This window comes from Ursus americanus, chromosome 33 (genome assembly GCF_024610735.1).
Source record: "Ursus americanus isolate L20-20 chromosome 33, mUrsAme1.1.p, whole genome shotgun sequence".
NCBI classification, from domain to species: domain Eukaryota; kingdom Metazoa; phylum Chordata; class Mammalia; order Carnivora; family Ursidae; genus Ursus; species Ursus americanus.
Genome location: NC_142159.1, coordinates 18,758,983 through 18,776,210, shown reverse-complemented (window position 1 = coordinate 18,776,210; position 17,228 = coordinate 18,758,983). Strand labels below are relative to the sequence as shown.

Sequence of the window (17,228 nt, the reverse complement as noted above, 5' to 3'; positions counted from 1 at the left end):
GAGCCGAAGGCAGACGCTTAATGACTGCGCCACCCAGGCGCCCCTGTTATTTCTTACCCCATATAGGAAGTTGTGTGCTAGGGCCGTGGCTTGGAAATGCCAACTTTTGCCCAAAGCTGGGGATTGGCTCCACAGAACTCCGTTTTCCTTGAAAGGGCTGCATCTGGCGATGGCAGTCCCCTGGCGGGGGTGGGGCAGGTGTCTCCCGGGAGCTGGAAACCTTTCTGCCACCAGCTGGGGCTCATGCCTACTTGTTCTCGGGATGTGTGGGCAAAGGCTCTGGGGCCAGGACGGTTGGATGCAAGTCCAGTGCAGCCACCTCGCAGCTGGGCAGTCCTGGGTTTTTGGGTCTCCCGGTCCTCATCCATAACACAAGGGTTTATTGTGCTCCTGGTCTGTGCCAGGCACCGAGCTGGCTGCTCAGGTGACAGTAGCATCAGAGACAGTAAAATGGAAAAAATCCCTGCATTCTAGAGGGAGAAACAAGAGGGACAGGCAATAAGCCAATGTGTCAAAATAAGCAGAATATGTCAGGAGAAATGAAGCTGGCTCACGGGGTTATAGAGTGTGGGGTTCATGGTGTCTTCCTGTCATACTGTCCTAAATTGGGCAGGGAAGACTTCCTGAGAAGGAAATGAGGGGTGAGGGCCCAGCGGATATCTGCAAGCTGCACATTCTAAGCAAGAACGGCAGGTGCAAAGGGCCTGAGGTAGGAGTGAGCTGGGTGTGCTAGAGGGAGAGCAAGGAGCTGGGTCTGTGGGGAGGGGGAAAGGGGAGCCACGTGTTCAGGAGCCAGTTTGACTCTGTGGAAGGGTTACAAGCAGGAGGGACACTCTAGGGCTTTTTTTTTTTTTTTTTTAAAGAGGACCCTTTTGCTGTTATGTCCAGAACAGACTGAGGGCAGCAGGAAGGGAGGCAGGAGATCAGCCTGTTGTAAAAATCCACATGAAGGTGATTGGTGGTCCACCCTGGGGTGTATGCTGTTGGGGAGGTGAGAGTGTCCGCTCTGGACATGACATGAAGGTGGAGTTGTTAGGGTTTGCTGGGGCGCTGGGTGTGAGTGTGAGGGAGGCAGGGGACCCCAGGGTGAACCCAAGGATGGGACGGCTGGGGAAGGTCTTGGGCAGGTCTGGATGGGGCAGGGTGGCAGGGTAGGAATTTGGTTTTGGACTCTTTAAATTCATCTATTTATCTATCTGTCTATCTATTCATTCACTTATATAGTTGTTTTTTAAAGTAGAACTTCTTTTTTAAAAAAATTATTCCAGCATAGTTAACATACAGTGTTATACTAGTTTCAGGTACACGATATAGTGATTCAGCAATTCTGTACATTATTCAGTGCTCGTCATGGTAAGTGTACGCTTTAATCCCCATCACCTATCTCCCCCTCTCCCCCTCCCCAATCTACCTCCTGTCTGTTAACCACCAGTTTGTTCTCTATAGTTGAGAATCTGTTTTGGGGTTTGTCTCTTTTTTTCTTGTTCGTTTGTTTTGTTTCTTAAATTCCACATAGGACTGAAATCATACGGTATTTGTCTTTCTCTGACTTATTTCACTTACCTTCTAGATCTATCCATGGCAAGATTTATTCTTTTTAATGGCCGTATACTATTCCATTGCACATGGAATGGAATATTATATGCATATATATATACCACATCTTTTTTATCCAGCAATGGACACTTGGGCTGCTTCTGTGATTAGGCTATTGTTGATAAGCTACAATAAAGTTAGGGGTGCATGTATCTTTTCAAATTAGTGTTTTCATGTGGCTTTGGTAAACACTCAGAAGGGGAATTACTCGATCATAGGGTAGTTCTATTTTAAGTTTTTGAGGGATCTCCGTACTCTTTTCCCGAGGGGCTGCACCAGTTTGCATTCCTGCCAGCAGTGCATGAAGTTTCCTTTTTCTCCACACCCTCACCAACACTTCTTGTTTCTTGGGTTTTTGGTTTTAGCCATTCTGACAGGTGTGAGGTGACATCTCACTGTGGTTCTGATTTGCATTTCCCTGATGACGAGCGGTGTTGAGCAGCTTTTCACCTGTTGGCCGTCTGGATGTCTTCTTTGGAGAAATGTCTGTTCATGTCTTCTTCCCATTTTTAATTGAATTATTTAGTTTTTTGGGGGCGTTGAGTTGTATCAGTTCTTTATATATTTTGGATATTAACCCTTTATTGAATACGTCATTTGCAAATATCTTCTCCCATCCAGTAGGTTGCCTTTGAGTTTTGTTGATTGTTTCCTTCATCGTGCAGAAGCTTTCTGTTTTGATGTAGTCCTAATAGTTTATTTTTGCATTTGTTTCTCTTGCCTTAGGAAACATATCTAGAAAAATGTTGCTACAGGTGATGTCAGAGAGATTACTGCCTATGCTCTCTTCTAGGGTTTTTATGGTTTCAGGTCTCACATTTAGGTCATTAATTCATTCTGAGTTTGTTTTTGTGTATGGTATAAGAAAGTGGTCCAGTTTCATTCTTTTGCATGTAGCTGTCCAGTTTTCCCAACACCATTTGTTGAAGAGACTTTTTCCCAATGCATATTCTTGCCTTCTTTGTTGAAGACTAATTGACCATATAATTGTGGGTTTATTCCTGGGTTTTCTATTCTACTCCATCAATCTGTTGTCTGTAGCTTGGTAGTGTATCTTGATATCTGGGATTGTGATATCTCCAGTTTTGTTCTTCTTTTTCAAGATGGCTTTGGCTCTTCAGAGTATTTTGTAGTCCATACAAATTTTAGGATTATTTGTTATAGTTCTGTGAAAAACGCTGTTGGTATTTTGATAGAGATTGCATTAAATCTGTGGGTTGCTTTGGGTAGCATGGACATTTTAACAATATTTGTTCTTCTAATCCATGAGCGTGGAGTATCTTTCCATTTGTGTCATTTTTAATTTCTTTCATGTTTTATAGTTTTTAGCACACAGGTGTTTCACCTCCTTGGTTAAGTTTATTCCTAGATATTTTATTATTTATGGTGCAATTGTAAATGGGCTTATTTTCTTAACTTCTCTGCTACTTCATTTTTAGTGTATAGAAATGCAACAGATTTCTGTACATTGATTTGGTGTCCTGTGTCCTTACTGAATTCTTTTATCGGTTATAGCAGTTTTTTGGTGGAGTCTTTAGGGTTTTCTATATATAGTATCATGTCATCTGAAAATAGAGTTTTATTTCTTCCTTACCAATTTGGATGCTTTTTATTTCTGTTTCTTGTCTCATTGCTGTGGCTAGCACTTCCAGGACTATGCTGAATAAAAGTCATAAGAGTGAACATCTTTGTCTTGTTCCTGATCTTAGGGGAAAAGCTCTCCGTTTTTTTACCATTGAGTATGATGTGCTGTGGGTTATTTAAGGCCTTTATTATGCTGAGGTGTGTTCCCTCTGAACCTATTTTGTTGAGTATTTTTATCATGAAGGGATGTTGTATTTGTTGAATGCTTTTCCTGCATCTACTGAAATAATCATATGGTTTTATCCTTTCTCTTGTTTTTTTTTTTTTTAAGATTTTATTTATTTATTCGACAGAGATAGAGAAAGCCAGCGAGAGAGGGAACACAAGCAGGGGGAGTGGGAGAGGAAGAAGCAGGCTCATAGCAGAGGAGCTGATGTGGGGCTCGATCCCAGAACGCCGGGATCACGCCCTGAGCTGAAGGCAGACGCTTAACCGCTGTGCCACCCAGGCGCCCCTATCCTTTCTCTTGTTAATGTAATGTATCATGATGATTGATTTTCCAGTATTAAGCCACCCTTACGTCCCGGGAATAAATCCCACTTGATCGTGGTGAATGATTTTTTTAATGGATTGTTGGACTCAGTTTGCTAATATTTTGTTGAGGATTTTTGCGTCTGTGTTCATGAGAGATATTGGCCTGTAGTTCTCTTTTTTTGTAGTGTCTTTATCGGGTTTTGGTATCAGGGTCATGCTGGCCTCATAGAATGAATATGGAAGTTTCCTCTTCTGTTTTTTGGAATAGTTTGAGAAGAATAAGTATTAACTCTTCTTTAAATGTTTGGTAGAATTCACCTGTGAAGCCATCTGGTCCTGGACTTTGTTGATTGGGCATTTTTATCCATCAGTAATGGATTGCTGATTCCATTTTATTGCTAGTGACCAGTCGCTAAATTCTCTATTTCTTTGTGATTCAGTTTTGGTAGGTTATATGTTTCTAGAAATTTATCTGTTTCTTCTAGTTCGTCCAATTTGTTGCCATGTAGTTTTTCATATTATTCTCTTACAATCCTTTGTATTTCTGTTGGGTCTGTTGTTATTTCTCCTCTTTCATTTCTGATTTTGTTTATTTCAGTTCTCTCTCTCACTCTCTCTCAGAGTCTGGATAGAGGTTTATCAATTTTGTTGGTCTTTTTTTTTTTTTTTTAAGATTTTATTTATTTATGTGACAGAGAGATAGCCAGCGAGAGAGGGAACACAGCAGAGGAGTGGGAGAGGAAGAAGCAGGCTCCCAGCGGAGGAGCCCGATGTGGGACTCGATCCCGGAACGCCGGGATCACGCCCTGAGCCGAAGGCAGACGCTTAACGACTGGGCTACCCAGGCGCCCCTATTTTGTTGATCTTTTTAAAGAACCAGCTCCTGATTTCATTGATCTGTTCTGTTGTTTTTTTAGTTTCCATTTCATTTATTTCTGCTCTGATCTTTATCATTTCCTTCCTTCTACTGGTTTTGAGTTCGTTTGTTGTTCTTTTTCTGGGTCCTTCAGGTGTAAGGTTAGGTTGTTTGAGATTTTTCTTGCTTCCTGAGCTAGGCCTGTATTGGCATAAACTTCCCTCTTAGAACAGCTTTTGCTGCATCCCAAAGATTTTGGACCATTTTCATTTTCATTTGTCTCCATGTACTTTTTAATTTCCTCTTTGATTTCTTGTTTCACTAATTGAAACATTCATTGTTTAGTAGCATGTTATTTAACCTCCATGTATTTGTGTTCTTTCCAGATTTTTTTCTTGTGGTTCACGTGTAGTTTCATAGTGTTGCAGTCAGAAAAGATGAATGGTATGACTTCAGTATTTTTGAATTTGCTGAGACTTGTTCTGTGGCCTAATATGTGATCTGTTCTGGAGAATGTTCTGTGTGCATTTGAAAAGAACGTATATTCTGCTGTCTTAGGATGGAATGTTCTGAATATATTTGTTATATCCATCTGGTCCAATGTGTCATTCAAAGACACTGTTTCCTTGTTGATTTTCTGTTTGGATGATCTATCCATTGATGTAAGTGGGGTGTTAAAGTTTCTTACAATTATTGTATTACCATCAATTACTTCCTTTATGTTTGTTATTAGTAGCTTTATGGATTTGGGTCCTCCCCTGTTGGGTGTATAAATATTTACAATTGTTATAGCTTCTTTTTGGATTGTTCCCTTTATGATTATATATGGTCATGTTAAATTTAAAATGCCTGTTAGACACCCAAGGGAGATATTCAAAAAGCAATTAGCTATAAGGGTCTGGAGATGTAGAGTAGGGGTTCTAAGCATATTGGTGCGGCAGGTGGAGAACATCAAGGGGGTGAGTGTCACCAGACGAGGACTGAGCACCAAGCCCTGGGGCCAGGTGGGCTGGAGCCAGCTGGGGCACACTCACAGGAGTGCCTATGAGGTGACCCTTCCTGTTGCTGAGTGCTATTCCAATTATGCATTCTGGAATGGAGCAGGGGAAAACCACAGAATGGGTTTGGAAACCCACTGGACCCACTGGGAGCCAGACCTGAGCTACACCCATGGGTCACCTGACCACTGAAAGCCTCTACTCTGACTGGCAGGTGGCCATAACATGTGGATCTCCTGAAATTAGCCTCAGCTTAGAGCCAGTGTCCAATAAAGCTGGAAAGGTCTGATTATTTCCTTTTCCCCAGTGTGCGGTCACCTGGTTAAAGGCTGTGAGTTCCTTTGGCGAAGGCTGGGAGACAGGTGAACAGTACACATTTTTAGCAGTATAGTAGGGTCCTTCCCCAAGAGGCCCCAATGGGCCATTTTTTAGGAAGTTTATCAGCCTGTTGCCAAACACTGCCATGATAGTATTTATTCATTTTTTTATTTAAAAATTTTATTCATTTATTTTTGAGAGAGAAAGAGCACATGCGCACGTGCACGCTCATCTAAGCGGAAGCGGCAGAGGGGAGAGAGTTTCAAGCAGACTCTGTACTGAGTGCAGAGCCCTATGCGGGGCTCAATCTCATGATCCCGAGATCACAACCTGAGCCAAAATCAAGAGTCGGTCGCTCAACTGACTGTGCCACCGAGGTATCCCACCAGGACAGTATTTAAAACCAAACTCTATATACTTACAATTAAATAAATTATATTGAAAACAAAGGTAATAATCAAAATGCACGGCTTCATTACTATTTTATTACGCTCTACCAAGATCTATGCTCTGGGATCATTCACGTCTGTATGGTAGAAATATTGAAATACGGGGTGCTATCGTGCATTTCTGTGCAACTCTGAGTTCAGTGATGTTGAGTTGGTAACTTGAAATTGGCCATTGGTGGAAGTCTCTAGACCATGCAAATGGGCAAAGTCTACAAAGCAGGACTCCATTTATTGTTTCATTGACGATGAAAAGGAGATTAACGCGGATTAAATTTAAAAGTGTGTTACGATGTGATTAGCACAAAAAGTGAGGGAGGTGCTCGTCCAGCATCAGCTGGCTCAGCAGAGGTTGCTCGTATCACCGATGGGGTGAGGGTTATCTCCACGGCTTCACTTTCATTTTGTTCTTGAACACAAACGAAAATATCAGTCCGCGTTTATGTCATGTATCAAATTTCGTGACTACAAATTTATTGGGGAAAGAATGAGCAGATTGGGATGCAACCCCATTTGTGGAGTTGCGGTTGAATGGCCAGCATGGTTTGGCTGTGGTTGTGAGAGGCATTTTCTAAGCATCGGGATGGGGGGGATTTATGGGATTTACAGGTGATTTTACGATGAAGAGTAACATAGAGTGTACTATCGTTAGTATACTGTGTGCTACACATCATTCGTATCAGTAAAATTAATAATCAACTTAAATAAATATGCATCCCTTCCAGCTGCTGCTGGTTAAGGGGGGGCCAGCCTGCCGCCGTCTGGGGCGCTCCGCAGTTAGGGGGACAGGGCAGCAAAGGAGAAGCCTGGGGGAGGAGAGGAGAGCCGTGTGTCCCAGAGGCCAAGTGCAAAGTGTTTCAAGGAGGACAGCTGATCATCTGGGTCAGATGCCCCCGAGGGGGCTCAAGAGGAAGAAGAGAAGGGACCTCTGGGTTTGGCACCAGAGCGATTTCAATGGCATGGCCGGGAGGAGAGCCTGGCCAGAGGCAGGTGACAGGGACAGGGAGACAGGATTGGGCAGCCAGCACACACAGCTCCTGAGGCGTTTTCCTTTAGAAAGGGAAGGAGCTGTGGGTGTCCGAACTGTCACCTCCCACCTCTCCACCTCAAGCGGATGGGTCGTAGGCAAGAAACAGAGAGAGAGGGGCGCCTGGGTGGCTCAGTCGTTAAGCGTCTGCCTTCAGCTCAGGGCGTGATCCCGGCGTTATGGGATCGAGCCCCACATCAGGCTCTTCCGCTGGGAGCCTGCTTCTTCCTCTCCCACTCCCCCTGCTTGTGTTCCCTTTCTCGCTGGCTGTCTCTCTCTGTCGAATGAATAAATAAAATCTTAAAAAAAAAAAAAAAAAAAAGAAACCGAGGGAGAAATCTGGGGTGGCCCAGTCCTGTCCCCAGTTCATTCTGATGCTGCACACCAGTTCCTCTTGGACGTCAGAACGCACAGCCTGGACTCCAAAGCCTGCCCTCAGGGCTCAGAGCCAGAGCCCGTATTGGCGGGCTTGAGACCAAAGATCTGACCCCAGTGTCCAGGAGATGGAGCCCCAAGATGGGCCTGATACCCTAGCCCCTCCCTCCCAGGCTCTCCAGCTCCCAGAAATGTTGTCAGGCTGTGGGTAGTGGCAAGGGTCACTTAAGGTTGGCGGTCATGAATCTGAGTGGGACGTGGTCAGCCACGGGGGTGCAGGTGCAGAGCGGGGAGGGAGGGGGCTTTCTGGGGGCTGGGGCGGTACTTAGGCAATCTGATGGAGGGAAAGGGGTGCAGAGGAGTTGAACGGTGCCAGGGAGTGACCATGAGACGGGCTAGGGACTCCGAGCCTGGGAAGGGAAGAGAGGCCAGGAAGGGCCAGGGCTGCCGAGAGGGCTCGATGGGGTTGGCGTGTTAGAGGAGTGAGCTGGCGGGTTAGCAGGGGGTGTTGGTGGGCTCCTGATGGAGGGTGTGTGGTGGGCGCAATTCTCGGTAATGACAAAGTCCGGGGTCTGCCCTGGGCAAGGTGGCTGAGGCTGGGCAGGGGCCGGGATCCCCGGAAGAGGGGGTCAAGCGCTGAGGCACCAGGGTGCTGGCTCGTAAGGGGGGGCAGCAGTGCTGGAGATGGTGGCAGGAGCCGGCCCCCTCCAGGAATGAGGGCAGAGTGACAATGATGTGGTGGTGACAGGAAGGATCACGCAGGACTCCTGCCCACCTCTGGGCCCGGTGGTAGGAGAAGTGGGGGGAGTGGCCACCGTTGAGAGGGCTGCAGGGGGACCCCTGCCCACTGTGGGGAACAGGTTTCTGTGGTAGTATGAGGTCAAGGACACACCCCGAGATGCGGTTGAGGCCACCGTGCAGGTGATGGCACGTGGGATTGTCCAGGAGTGGGGGTGGGTGGGAGATGGGGTCAGATTAGAGGATGAGCCTCTGGGGTACTTGGGTTCCTATGGTCACTGATTAAACAAGGACGAAGGGCTTCCTGAAGGTACCACGGCTCCCGGGGATGTGGGGCCATGAACGTGGGGTGGCGCGGGTGGTCTTGCCAGCAGCCCTTCTCCACCCCAGCCGCACCTGTAAAGTGAGGAGAGTGGAAACTGCCTTGCTGAGCATCAGAGAATCAAGCCCTGAGCAGGACTTGGGGTCATTGTAACCATGACCCCCGTCAACTGTTGTCATTGGGGGCAGTTTGACGGGCACAGGTGACCGTGGTGGGGGCTGTGGAGGGCTGTCTGGTTTCTCCAGAGGGTGTAGTATCTGGGTGGGTTCTCAGGGGTCCAGGTAAGGATAGAGGCTAGAGGATACATCAACGGACCACTCTGGTCCAGCATCTTTACAGTCAAGTTGACGCCTCGCAGGTGGACTTGACCTTAAGTGGTGGCCTTGAGGCTGATGGCTCTGTCCTGGGGAAGGGTAGGGGAGAGCCCTGACACGCAGGGGAGGGAGAAACACTGACACGTAGTGCGGTTGTCCAACTTCCCCTCTAGGGTATGGGCTCCACATAGGGGGCCTAGCTATCAGAGCAGAGTGAGAGGGGTAAGGAGGAGGGGGAGAAGGTGGGGGCAAGGTGCAGCATTAAATGGGGTGATGGGGGGCTCACTGAGAAGGTGACATTTAAGCAGAGCCTTGAAGAAGGTAAGGGAATGAACCTTGTGGACATCTGGGGGAAGAGCATTCTATGTGGAGGGAACAGCCAGTGCAAAGGCCCTGAGTCAGGACAGACTGGCAGCTTCATGGAATAGCAGGAAGGTCAGTGTGGCTGGAGCAGAGTGGGTGAGGGGGATCATCATGGGAAGGAGAGGTCAGGGAGGTGGCAGGGGCCAGATCACAGGGGGGGCCTTGTAAGCCACTGTGAAGACTTTGCCTTTTACTGAGTGTGACAGGAACCACTGCTTTTGGGCAAAGGAACAACACAATCTACTTAAGTGGGCCGTGTGCAGAACAGACTTGGGGGGCACAGATGGGTCCAGGGAGACCAGTGAGGAGGCTGCCCAGTAATTGGGTGGTGGTGGTGGAGGTGGTGAGAGGGGGATGACCAAGTAGGTTTCCTAGGGGGTTGGAGAATTTGGAAGTATCAGAAGGGGAAGCCTTAGGCTAGGGGTGGGAGGGTGTCCAGGGGTTTGCTGTCTCTGGTCTCTGAAGCCTCGGGGACCACTGTTAGAGCGGGGCGTTAAGTGCCGTGGTTTGGCCCCATGCCCCGCTCCCTTGTGTCTGTCTTAGGTCCTAGGTTCCACATGAGATCTGCTGAAAGGGCCTTGCCATTAGAGCAAAGCCCCATGTTACAGATGGGGAGACTGAGGCCAGAGGACAAGAGGAAGTGCCCAGGGTGGGTCACGTGGGAATCAGTGGAGAGCTGGTATAGAGCCCAGGCTGCCTGGTGCCCAGTCAGGCTGGTCTCCCGGCTGGTGGCAGTGCCCTGCCGCTCCCCAATCCTGCTGTTAGGGGGTGCTGTTTGTGTAGCTTGACAGCCCCCGCCCACTACCCCGCTGTGGTCTCTGTCCTGGGCCCGCTGGAAACTTCCCTCTCTCCCTTCTGTCAGTGACGTGCCCAAGGGGGCCGAGACCTTCAGAGTGTCTGGGAGCTCCGGAGTGGAGGTCTTCATGGTCTACGACCCAGCTCGGGTGACGGTGCCCACGGGCAAGTCCCGCTGGCCCCTGGACGCCAGTGTGGAGGTGACCATATCCGTGGACACAGCCAGTAAGGACTTAAATGATCTCAAGGTAAGAGGCCACGTCTCCACAGTCAGGGGCCGCGTCCCCCCCCACCCCGCGTAACCCCACTCACACATCACCCCTGCTCCGCCACAGCCCACGAGGCCCTGACACCTGCGTCCACACAGCACATCTTGACGCCATGGACACCCGGACACGCACGTCCACCCCAAGGCTAGCGTCACACGTACACACACGAAGGAGTTCTCCCGTAAAAACAGCCTGCCCTCTCACCCCCTCAAATTCGCAGGCACCCTCCCGTGAATGCCTGTGTTCAGCCTACACACAGACCCCAAAACAAGCCGTGCAGCAGGCAGGACTCTAGCGACGGCCCGTGCACACGCATGCACACATGTGCGAAGCACAGGGGCCCGCCTGGATGTGCACCTGTCCCCGTAGCTAAGGAAGGAGAAAGGCTTCTCTCTCATGGACGACCCCCTCATCGCTCGCCCCCAGGCCCCCACCACACACACAGTGACCCACTGGTTCACTGCCATCGCCCTTTCTCCCCCAGCAGGGAAAAGGCAGAAACGACAGCTGTTGAGAGCAGGGGCCCTGGCGCCTGCCATGGGTTCAAATCCTACCTGCTCTGCTTACTAGCAGCACGCCTGCAGGGAGGGCCGGGAGTGGCCTCATTAAGAATGCACCCGGTCTCCTGGGGCCATCTTGGGAGCTCACTGAAATGGTCTGGGCAGAGCACTTGGCATGGGTTCTGGACCATGGGAAGAGCTCTGTGACCACTGGCTTTTACTGGGGGGGGGGGGGAGCGTGTGGTCATTGTTCCCATTTTACAGATGAAGAAACAGAAGCCTACAGAGGCCGAGTAACTGGCTGATGTCAATGGCGTCAGCCGTCCCTCCCCTTGTTCTTCCTCTCTGACATCTCTGTGGATTCCTGAGGGGCCAGCTGCTCCCTCTGGGACCCAGCCCACCTCCTCAGCCCTCGTCGCTCTCAGCCCAGCTCTGGAGCCCGGGAGGCATCCACAGCCTTTCACGCTGGGGAGGGCAGCTCTGAGTCCAAGCCAGGGGCCCGGGAATCCTGGGCCTTCTGCCGTGGGGAGCACTAGGGGTGCCCAGGCCTCCCCTGCCTCCAAGCAGGACTGTCGGGGTGTCCCCCCCGCCCCCCCACCACGGCCATCTCTGAAGGGTGGCCGTGCCGGCTTAGGGCTGACGGTGTCCCCACAGGTGAAGGTGTCCTACTTCGGGCCGCATGAGGGCGGCGCCCTGGGCCAGAGCGTGCTCTACCTCACCGGCGTCGGTAAGCACCACCTCCTGGGCTCCCCGGATACCCCCCACCTGTCCGTGTTGCCCGCTTGAGGGTCTCAGGGGAACCCCTGAGTACCAGGCCCATGCCTCCCCCTCCACCTCGAGGACGACCTTCAGCTCATCCCGTCAGCTCAGGGATGGAGACTCAGAAATACTCAGGGCCACCAGAATCTAGAAACTGCACTGCCCATGGCCGACAGCTAGACCCGCCACGGGCCTCCTCCCTCCGGAGGCCCACCTGTCACACCACTGGAACCCCAAGTTGTCTCGCTAAACCTCAGAGGGCCGTGAGCGCCTTCAGCCAGAGCCCTGGCCGCTCGCTCCAACAGCAGGGGACCCAGCACCTAGAGCCTCAGGCCTCGTTCCCCACGGCCAGCGGCAGGGCCACCAAGAACTAGCGATTCAGCATCCTAGACGGGCAATCAATTCAAGGGTCGGAGACTGGGTCCCTCCAACATCCAGAACCACAGGGGGTGGCCGCACGGCCCCCTGGGCGTTGGGTATGGTCCCCAGAACGGGTCTTCCTGGGTCTCGTGAGCAAAGGTTGCCTCGGCCTGGACATCGTGGGCGTGGAGGCGGGACGGGGTGAGCCTCTGGTGCCCCTCTCCACTCCTTTACAGACATCTCCCTCGACGTCGACACGTATCGCACGGGCAAGGTGAAGAGGAGCCATGGCGACAAGGTGAAGCTCTCCTGTCTACCCCAGGGTGGCGGGGTTGACAGGCAAAGCTGGGGGTGATGGATCCCAGGGTCTGTGGGAACCGACCGTGCAGGGAACCCATCTGGAGGCGGCCAAGTTGACACAGGTGGGCGTAACTTGCACTGTGGGAGCGCCGTGCCGCGTGAGTCCGGTGTGAGCCCTCTCGGAGTCTGTCCACCACATAGGGATTGGGATTGATTATTTTGCTTGATGCCTCTTCTATTTCCTTTGCTGTATTTGGACCCCCCAAACATGGTAAGTGCTTCATAAAAGATTGTCGAGTGACTGACTGAAGGCTGGGAGAAGACAAGGCTTCTGGTAGAGGAGGCTGGGTGGACAGCCTCAGTTGGATCCTGAAGAGTGAGGAGGAGGGTGGGGTGGGCTCGAGGCATTACCACCCGGGAAATATCTGGAAGCCATCCTGGAAGGGGTAGAAGGTGTAATTTGTAGGGAAAGATCCTGGAGAGAAAGCCTGGGCCCCAAGGATAGACTTTGAGGACAAGATGGGGGCAGGGAAGCCATGGATGGCTGTGCAGATTGTTCACTGAGCAAGGTTGCTTGGCTAAGATGGTGAGTGGGGCTATGATACAAGTCATGCCTTGTGCCCTGGCATAGGGCAGCATTTACCAAGAAAGGTGGACAAGTGTGCCATATAGGCCAGCAGTGGCCCTGTGGAGTCCCCCAGATGAGTCTGAGTCCCAACTATGGGACTGGGGGCTCGTTTTCCAGAGCCTTCCTTTCCTCTTCTGTGAAATGAGGCAAGTGAGCCCTGCCTTGTGGGGTCTGGTAGGGATTAAGTGAAGGCGTGTCAGGGAAAGCTGCAATCAGAGGCAGGGCTCCAGCCGTCTTTCCCACCTTGGCTTAGACCTCCTTGCAAGGCTTGCAGGACTGAGGGTAGATGCCAGAGACGTCTGTGGGACAGGACCCAGGAGAGTGCTGAGATGGGGAAAGTTTCCCTGGGATTGTCCAGCCCCATCAAGGTCAAGGCAAGGCAGCCTCTGTCCCCCAGGCAGGGCCAAAGCTCGGCGGGCTGGTAAAGGTTGTTTTTGGAACAGCCTTCTTCCTGAAGGAGTGACGCCACCCTTCGTCCTCCAGTGCCATGGCTGGGTGAGACCACCATGTATAGTTGTATAGGTTGTTCACTGCACACGTGTGGGGTGGATCTGGGTCTAGAGACCAGGAATTCCAGTCCCCAAATCTATGATCCGTCTTTAAGTCCTGCAGCAAACTCAGAAAACAGAAGTCTCCATGTTAACAAAGCAGCCAGCCCTAGCCAACTCCACAGCCCCTTCCCCAGGCCCTCTGGGTCCCACTGACCTCAAAACCTCTTGTTTTGCCACAGAAAACCTGGCGCTGGGGCCCCGAAGGCTATGGAGCTGTCCTGCTAGTGAACTGTGATCGGGACAGTGTCACGTCCCGAGGGCCTGACCTCACCAACAGCCAACTGGCATCATTGGATGGTGTGTGACAGAGGGGGGTGTGGGGACGTCCAGAGTGGCGTGGGGCAGTAGAGGCTGGGGAAGATGGGGGGGTAGCCTGTCGGTGGGGTGCAGGGAGGGTTGTCTCAAGGGCACCATTCTCTCCAGACCTACAGGACATGTCCCCCATGGTGCTGAGCTGTGACGGCCCAGACAGCCTCTTTGACAGCCACAAGCTGGTCCTGAGCGTGCCCTTCTCGGATTCCAAACGAGTGGGGGTCTTCTGTGCTAGGGGTGAGTGGCCTGCTGGGCTGCTTTCCCCCCTGTCCTGCTCACCCTCTGCTTCCCAAACTCTTTCTTCTCTTGTACACATCCCCCCTCCCCTCCAGCATCTTCTATACCTCCCTCTACCTCTGACGAGCAGCCGCCCCGGCAGCTCACAGCATGCTACCCAAGGAGGAGGGTCGAAAACGAGTCCCACTTTAGAGAGGAGACCCCTGAGGCTCAGACTCAGGAATCCACCGTCTCTAAGTCACACAACCAACACGGGGTGGAGCGGGCATTCGAACCCAGGTCTCTTAAGCGCCCAAACCCCTCCTCTTTGCACTGCCGTCCCCCTCCTCTGGTCAGGCAGCTTGGGACGAGCTCTTCAGGCACGTCCTGCTCTGTCCAGGCTGGGTGCGGTGGGGGCGGGAACCAGCAAAGCTGTGGCCCAGGCTGGCCCTTAGATCCTGGCTGTTGTGCCAGAGATTTTTTTTTTTTTTAAAGATTTTATTTATTTATTCGATAGAGATAGAGACAGCCAGCGAGAGAGGGAACACAGGGGCAGTGGGAGAGGAAGAAGCAGGCTCCTAGCGGAGGAGCCTGATGTGGGGCTCGATCCCATAACGCGGGATCACGCCCTGAGCCGAAGGCAGACGCTTAACCGCTGTGCCACCCAGGCGCCCCTGTTGTGCCAGAGATTTTATTAATCAAAATCTATGGCTTAAAAAACATCGACCCATCCTTAACCCTGGGCTGCCTCTACTCATTTTTATACATAGCAAGAGGCTTTTCCTGCCCCTTTGGTTCTTCCCCCCCTTACCTTCTTCTGTTCAGACTGATCCAGAACTTGTCCTGATCACTTGAGCCTGGCAGGAGCCAGAACGTTCCTCCTCGTGCACCGATGGTGGACGTTTAGGCAGAGGCCCCGCTTGGAGTCACAGTGATACCAGAACAGAAGCGAAACCTCACTAAGTGAACGGATAACCTTCCCCGCAGTGCGTGAGAGCTTTCCCAGACAAGCCTCAGGGGAGCACGGAAGGGGGCAGCGCAGAAATACTACAGGCCAGGCGCTTGTAAAAATAAATTGAGGTGACATTCACACAGTAGGAAATTAGCCATTTGAAAGCGGTCAGCTCCGTGGCACTTAGGACGTCCTCAATGCTGTGTGACCAGCACGTCTCTCTAGTTGCAAGACCGTTTCCTCACCCCCCCCCCCATGAAACCTTGTACCCATCAGTGGCCACTGCTCTCTCCCCCCACCCCCCAATCCTAGGCAACCCGTAATCTGCTTTCTGTCCCTGTGGATTTTCCTGTGTTAGATACTTCTCTGTAAATGCAGTCATGCAATATGTGGCCTTTGTGTCTGGCTACTTTCAGTTCGCATAATATTTTCAAGGTTCGTGCATATTGTAGCTCGTGTCAGTACCTCATTCCTTTTGATGGGTAGAAAAAGTTCCGTCTTACGGATGGACTATAGTTTGTCGATCTGTTCAACCGTTGGTGGACGTTTGGGTATTTTTCACCTTTTGTGCTAGCTGCTTTTATCTCCTTATCTGATTTACAGCTTACGCGGACCTCAGGAGATACTGTTGGCCCATTTTACAGATGAGGAAGGGAGGCTCAGAGGGGCTGAGTCACTGAGCCAGGGTCACACAGCTTGCATGTGGCAGGGCTCGAGGGGAGCCCCAGGAGATCTAACATGAAAGTGGCTCTGCCCCGGATCCCTGGCCTCTGGCTTCCTTCCTCGTGCCCTCTGTCCCAGCGCCGGCCCCTGACTCTGGTTTCCCCTAGGCGGGAATTCCCTCGAGGACTACAAGCAGGTGCTGGGGGCTCAGCACCTGTCCTACGAAGTGGAGCGGCAGCGGGGGGAGCGGAAGATCAGCTTCTTTGTGGAGGGGCTCACCTTCCCTGATGCTGATTTCCTGGGGCTGGTCTCCCTCAGTGTCAGCCTGGTGGACACGGGGGTATGTATAGTGTTGGGGGCTAGGGTGGCGCCTGAGGGTTGGGGGGACCTGTTTGGAGTCTCCAGGGCTGGGCAGGCTGGGGAGCTGGGGGAATTTGAGGCCTGATGGGGCTCCCTGCAGGGCCCACTTAGTCCTCATTTCCCCCCCAGACCCTGCCTGAGGTGCCCCTCTTCACAGACACCGTGGCCTTCCGCATGGCCCCCTGGATCATGACCCCCAACACCCAGCCCCCCCTGGAGCTGTACGCGTGCAGGTGAGGCCTCACCCCTCCTGCAGCAACCCCACGGTCTCTGGACCAGTAGAGATAGGAACAGAATGCTGTGTCCAGCCTTGGGCCCTCACTCAGTGGATGGAGGCTTTGAGGTCACACGTAGGTGCAGGCTGGGCAGGGGAGAGCAGCAGGCTGGCTTGCGTCGGTCAGCCCCAGCCTGTCCTGAGCAGCTAAGGCCCCGGCTGAGGCCACTGGCTGCAGCATCAGTGTCCCTGCCTCTACTGTGTCCTGCCTGTGAGACAGCTTGGATTAGTCGGGGCAGCAAAGCTAGGCTCTGTTTAGGCAGCTGGCAGTTGCAGGAGACCTAGCCTCGTGCTGGGGTCGGTGTGCTGCTGGGCCTACAGAGAACATGGGAATCCAGCCTCTGGCATCGGCTGTGAGCCCTGACCCAGCCTGAAACCTTAGTCCTTCTGCCGTCTCCCAGAATCCTTGTCAGGCCCCATAATGGAGAGGTGAGCCTTGATTGGCAAGGCCACTTTAGGCCCCTGTGTCGGAGGTCAGACCAGTGCACAGGCCCGTAGCCAACTTGGAATCTAAGTCAAAAACCCAGGAAGGTGTGAAGAAATAAGTTTGCTCTGCAGGTGTTCGGAAGGGAATTATTTCTTTCTGTTTGCTCACTAGCCCCACCCTGACGCCTTTGTATACGCCTTGAGAGAGGCTGGGGCTAGCTGCCCTCACTGCCACCTTAGCCCAGTCTCCAGGCCGCCTGGCTTTCATACCCTGCTTTTGGCCTCCACGCACCAGGGCTTGCCCCTCACCTTGCACCTACCCCCCGATATGATCTGGAAACATTATCTGTCTCTGTCTTCCCTAGGGCAGGGGCTGTGTTTGAACCCCTATA

The 17,228-nt window shown here is 51.9% G+C and overlaps 1 protein-coding gene across 1 annotated transcript in view; it reads left to right on the top strand.

Moving 5' to 3' along the window:
* LOC123796761 (protein-arginine deiminase type-1) overlaps positions 1-17,228 on the top strand; it is a 37,970-nt gene that overhangs the window by 7,622 nt on the left and 13,120 nt on the right. Inside the window, exons 2-8 of the mRNA XM_045804251.2 lie at positions 10,334-10,514; positions 11,690-11,762; positions 12,391-12,452; positions 13,813-13,930; positions 14,057-14,182; positions 15,944-16,116; positions 16,266-16,369. Coding sequence (XP_045660207.2) covers positions 10,334-10,514; positions 11,690-11,762; positions 12,391-12,452; positions 13,813-13,930; positions 14,057-14,182; positions 15,944-16,116; positions 16,266-16,369 — 837 coding nt within the window. The remainder of the gene's footprint in view (positions 1-10,333; positions 10,515-11,689; positions 11,763-12,390; positions 12,453-13,812; positions 13,931-14,056; positions 14,183-15,943; positions 16,117-16,265; positions 16,370-17,228) is intronic.